This window comes from Bombus bifarius, unplaced genomic scaffold, assembly GCF_011952205.1.
Source record: "Bombus bifarius isolate JDL3187 unplaced genomic scaffold, Bbif_JDL3187 scf7180000008008, whole genome shotgun sequence".
NCBI lineage: Eukaryota > Metazoa > Arthropoda > Insecta > Hymenoptera > Apidae > Bombus > Bombus bifarius.
Genome location: NW_022884386.1, coordinates 870,859 through 876,858, shown reverse-complemented (window position 1 = coordinate 876,858; position 6,000 = coordinate 870,859). Strand labels below are relative to the sequence as shown.

The following is a 6,000-nucleotide window of genomic DNA, read 5'->3' as shown; positions in this document are numbered from 1 at the left end:
TGGAGAATGTTACTTGTACCGGGGTTCGTCTGACGGATAGCGCTCGGGGGTGAGATTCAGTCGGCGAGAGACGAAGCAGCGGACAGCAACCAATGGTTCATTCGTTGCGAACCGACCGTTCCCGAATGTTACCCGAAACCGTCCTGCGAACCCTTCGTATTTCTGGAAAGGAAAAACTCGTATTTCTCGCCAAACCGTATTGCGCAGATCACGCATCGTTCTTCGTTGCAGAAACATTGGGAAACACAGCATTCCTCGTGTCGTTAGAAACTGGTGAACATTTTGTGTCCAATCGGTTGAAACAGTATATTCAGTGCAAACTATTCGTGAAGTGAGTTGTACGTCGATGATCGAGAGTTCTATAGAAGTGATCGAACGGCTAAGAAGTTGAGTAAGATTCGAGTCGAGACAACAGGATGAAAAGCGCCAAAAGTAAACACAAACCGAGTCGGAGAGTTCCTTAGGTTACCGAGTGGAATCGTCAGTTACGTGTGACAAAATCGATGTATTGAAAAGGTTATCAGTGTCTTAGAGTACACGAAATAATTGTATCTTAGAAGGGCAAGCAAAAGAGATGTCGGCTGTTGCACCAGCGGGCACCGGTGCCACAGCGCCCACAACCAATGGTCCAATCGTACCGGCTCCTGTTTTTGCATTGCCAACGTTATCGTTCACCGTCGGCCAGGTTGCCACAGTCTGCGAGACCCTCGAGGAGAGCGGCGATATCGAGAGACTGGCGAGATTCCTCTGGAGTCTGCCAGTAGCTCATCCAAATATCCAGGAGTTGAATCAAAGCGAGGCCGTGCTGAGAGCCAGAGCGATTGTCGCGTTTCATTCGGGCCACTATAGAGAATTGTACGCCATACTGGAGAGGCATAAGTTCACCAAGGACTCTCATGGTAAACTTCAGGCGATGTGGCTGGAGGCGCATTATCAAGAAGCCGAGAAGCTTCGCGGAAGACCACTGGGTCCGGTGGATAAGTACAGAGTTCGGAAGAAATTTCCATTGCCGAGGACGATCTGGGACGGGGAACAGAAAACCCATTGCTTCAAGGAGAGAACCAGATCGTTGCTGAGAGAATGGTATCTTCAGGATCCGTATCCGAATCCCGGGAAAAAGAGAGAATTGGCTGCTGCCACGGGTCTCACGCCGACCCAAGTTGGAAACTGGTTCAAGAACAGAAGGCAAAGAGATCGAGCAGCTGCTGCGAAAAATAGGTACATTTATTATATTCTTGTTTATGGATACGTCGCCTGCTGGTTCAAACAACTGTCATCCTGGATTAATCGTTTCTCAGTCAAAGAAACTACGAACAACGAGTTGTCGATAGAACGAGAAATAATTCCTTCGATCGACGCAATTACCTTTTAAGTTTCTAAGAGACAACGTTTTCGTATATCGTAGATTGGCAACGAAGAAGAATATGTTAAGCTTATTGAGAAGAATATATGTATATATACATATATTACATATATACATATATCTTTATCTATTTCACGTTACTGTTATTAGTCACGCGATCACGAGTGCAATGTTTAATCTAACGGAATTTAATTTAACCAGTGAGAAAGTTTATTTTATAATAAATCGAAAGTCGATTAACAAATTCGTTTGTTACGTTGCGTTTTTATACGCGAACGATCGCGGTTAGCTGCAGGACGCGAAAGTTTTGTTCATTAAGTAGCGTTTAATGGAAGTTAATCGCGAAACGATTAGTGGTTTAGGTCCCTTTAGTCAGATTGTTGCGCTGTGTCCTCGGCAAACGAGCCTTTGTGCTGGTCCCAAGGTCCCCGCGTCGAGGGTCGCGTAATTTCATTTTGACGTCCGACGGAGGGTCGCTGCCGTCGGGCGTACAACGATTTTCGAATTACGTCTTTCAAATTGTATTTCGTCGATGCTTTCCTCTCCTTTCGTCCCACGATACGTCCTCTGCATAGACGAGTCCTGCCCAAATCGACTCTGAACACCGTCCCAGTCAATTTCGTGGCGCTCTCCTGTTTCAAACAGGATATGAAACGAGCTATCGAATGATATAACCAGATCTATCTTTCAACATCTTCTTGCATCATTAATGGATATTTCATCCGGTGATTTCTATCGTCGATTAAATTATTCGCCAACCATTTAAATAATCGTAAATTAACGCTTATAAAGTTCGTTTATTTTATTCCACGAGCTAGAATTTTCTTGGGAAATTAAAAATTTAATTTTAACGTCCTAGAATAGATAAAGAGAGAGAGAGACGTATAATACAACGGTTGATACAGACAGATCATCGTCTAACGGATTACCGAGCAGAACAGCGCCGTAATCGTCGAGGCTCTTTCGACTGTTCTACCGCTACTAAAATAAAAGAAAGGAACGTGATAATCCGCTCCAATCTCGATTAGTCACGACTGATCGTCGCTAAGAGGTCGACGATCGTAGAAAAAGCAGCTGCACAACCTGTCGTTCCGATTCGAAGCACCTCGCTCTTGAACAACGCCTGGTGGCAATATTGTACGATTACTTGTCCCGACTGAATAGTGTCAACATTGTTTCCGTTATAGGGTCCTATGGTTGGTTTTTCCCATAGCCTGTACCTGGAACTTTTCCTAAATTTCTCTGTATTTCCAACGTCAGAAACCTCCAAGGACGGACCGAAATTTCTCTTTGATTTACGAGTTTTGGAAAGGTCGTTCGAAAAACGTTTTACCAACTTTGTGCACCTCGTGTACATAAGTTTGCATATGCTTCACACGTGTTAAAGTATTTTATGACAGCGTGAAGGTTCAAATGCTTGAAAAATTGAATCCCCCTCGGCGTAACGAAAGCGTACAAGCATGCATTTTCACATTCTTACGTAGCGCGCGTCTTCGCAGTCGAAGAAGAAAATGGAAACACGTTTAACGTTTCAAATTACTTCGAGTCTCACGATGCAAAAAGCATTTTAAAGGGCAGTACGCTATAAGAGACGCGTTCAATTCTATCTTTTCCAGAAACTATTAATAAACTCGAAGATTCGCTGCGATGTAAGATAAAAGTTTGTTTCACTCGCACGTGGAACCACGAATTCGTATTTTCTTTTTTTTCTTTCTATGTCGATAGCTAGTAGATTCGCTAGTTCAGAATCGTCTCGACCCAGATTCTTGGTGATGCTCGGACATCTGTAATTACTGTGCCCTGAATGAAGTCATTAATAGTTATTACCTACGTCTATGCTGTAATTGATATATCGTTAACGACCGAGGATCGTCCGACTATACTGGTCTAATTGATCTTGATGAGGCCGCACAACGGGAAAAAGATTACACGTTTCAGTCTTGCGCTGTCTTTACTCTGCATCCAGATCGTTTCCTTACAGCTTCAACCTCCTACGAATTCTAGTAATTTTGGAATTTGCATTTGGATAGCCGGTCTTCGAATCGCTTGCATCGTTCTCCGGGTATTCGATAGCGATGATTTTTGTTCAATTAGTAGTCTCGAAATTACGTTCAACGTGTACACACTGGCCGGCTATTCGAGCGTACTGCGTTTCAAAGTAGAGAAAGTAATTGCAGGTCAGACGTTACTTCTGCGCCGCTAATTGGCATCGGTGGCTGTAGTAAGGTTTTTTCAAATTTCAAATTTCGCGTTTCAAACATCGAGTTTCGAAACTTCAGACGTCGACTTTCAAACGATACAATTTTTATTTCTTACTTGAAATTTCGAACTTCAACGTTGTTTTCGTAGCAACTAGCCTCTAATAGCTTGTAACATAAAACCATTACGACAACGTTGAATATTCGATAAACGTTCGAAGAGGATTGGAAATACGATTCGTTTGTTAAGTCAAAAAATTTCAACGACACGAAATTACTTTAATTAGGAGAGGACTTAGAAAACAGAAAGAACATCTTTGATTCTTTATGAATTTGCAGAGGACTGACCTCCGAGGATCGTAAATGCCCGGATGACCATTTCTTTTTACTTTTCCGGCGATAGAAGCTGTGTATTCTAGTCAGGTTATTCGACAATGGCCTTACCCGTACCTATCGTTACCCCAGCGTAACGACATTCCGTTTCTGGCCTGGAGCCACATTTTTCCTGCACGTAATCCTGCGAATCCCCCGGACGAATCCTCCTCCTCTTCCCTTACGTACCCACATCCTGTCCCGACGCGTACCAAAAGCTCCGACTGCTTCGCTAAAAAACATCGATTCGTGTATTGAACTCGACGTCCGTACAAAATACTTCTATATCGCAGTTATCCCTTCCTCTCCTTTTTTTTCCCTCCCTCTGCCCCCATTCCCATTTGTCATTCACTGGCGTTCGAAACATCCGAGCGCAACATTTTTCACCGCAAGAATTACCCGTAAACCCTCTTGAAACAGCCAATAACCATACAAAACAGATCCACGATCTAAAATACCACAAGAATCCATCATCGATTTTAGATTTAGTTCCTCGAATCGGAGAAACGATTAAAACACGTTATTCCTAACAGGATTTTGCCAGTGTACGGGGTAAAAGGGAACACGAAAAGATGATCTTGTTGCGTTTACGTGTATACATATGTCGTGTGTGTATGTGTATATATGTATATGTACATGTATATACACGTACACACACACACACACACACAACTGCGATCGTTTCGTCGGTACAATGCTATCGCAACGTGAAATTCCCTTAGTGATGCATTTTCAGCATCGGGCACGGAGGTAATACGGGCGTCCAGGTCTCCTCCAACGTTGGGTATAGTCGTCGTCATTTCGCTCAGGGTGGGTTAGGTAGACACTGTAGACAGGATACAGTGCCCGCCCCGAGGATCCTGCAAGGTCCTTTCAGGAACGTCGATCCGCATACTAGCAGCCTCGCGGTATATTTTCGCGGTCCAGCGAGCGAGTTATTCAATATGCTCAACCCCGAAAGCCCCGGAGCAATCTCCGTGCTCGCACGTACTTGCATATACCTATGTACCTTGTCTGAACTCTATCTACGTGTCTGCGCGAATGTTTGTGTATGTGTGTGTGTGTGTGTGTGCGTGTATGTGTTTCTTCGTACGTACACGAGCGAATCTGTATAAGTACGTGATACGAGAAACGACGACGACGTATGCTCATCTCTATGTAGAAGTTATATATTACGAGGACGAGGCTGGGACACGTACGTTCCGTCTGCTAGTACTCTGCTATATGCGAGCAATCGGTCACGTTCTAAACCGCGCTACGTTGCGGCAACTTGCAGATCGCCAACTTCGTATTCGAACCGAGATTGTCGCGTATTTTCAGCGAATTATTCATATGACAAATTGTTTATGGTGAGAGGAAGATTTTCAGGTTGGAATTGTTGCTGATATTTAATCCATTTGGAACCGGTGACGTACTGTGTGCGTCATGCGATGTCTGTCTGATTTATCGGTGACGCAACGTATGCGTCGAGCAAGGAGAATCGTTCTGTCGTTGTCAGACGCTATTGAAAATGTAATCGCGGAAATCAGACCGCGTGGAAAGAGTATATCGAACGACGATACAGTATGGATTTAACAGTAGCCTGGAAATTATTAGTCTATAGCATGATCGGCAGTTGTAAACGTCGAAATTCGAGTTTGCCAGGAATTATTGAATTATTAAGGATAGACTCGTTCCTATCGATTTCTTTCGATCGTACGCGCGTATCCGCGACGGAAGTACGATAATTCTGGGATTCTTCTTGTATTTGCATATTAACTTAAAAAAAATAACGTTGCATTTTGGAAGGTATTGGCGATACCAAGGGATTCCCTCGGTATATGAACGCGTTCCTCGAGCGTAAATTTTCATATCGTACGTATACACGTTATATCGAAGGAGAGCTAACAGGAGTGGCAAGGCTTTTCATAGGGATGTCAGTAGGAAGTAGAGGGGATAACCACCTCAACAACCCTCCGCGTAGCCGGCTTTTCGGGGGTGGCTTAGCTCGAGCGTGTTTCACCTCTCTCCTCTTTCGCTGTTGCCTTCGCTTCTGAAGTTATCAGATTTTGATAAAGTCCCCGGTGT

At 43.9% G+C, this 6,000-nt stretch overlaps 1 protein-coding gene across 1 annotated transcript in view; it reads left to right on the top strand.

The window, feature by feature from the left end:
* Positions 1 to 327: 327 nt before the first annotated feature.
* The window catches only part of LOC117206527 (homeobox protein SIX3), a 53,376-nt gene continuing 47,703 nt past the window's right edge, over positions 328 to 6,000 (top strand). Inside the window, exon 1 of the mRNA XM_033445970.1 lies at positions 328 to 1,218. Coding sequence (XP_033301861.1) covers positions 575 to 1,218 — 644 coding nt within the window. The 5' untranslated portion in view covers positions 328 to 574. The remainder of the gene's footprint in view (positions 1,219 to 6,000) is intronic.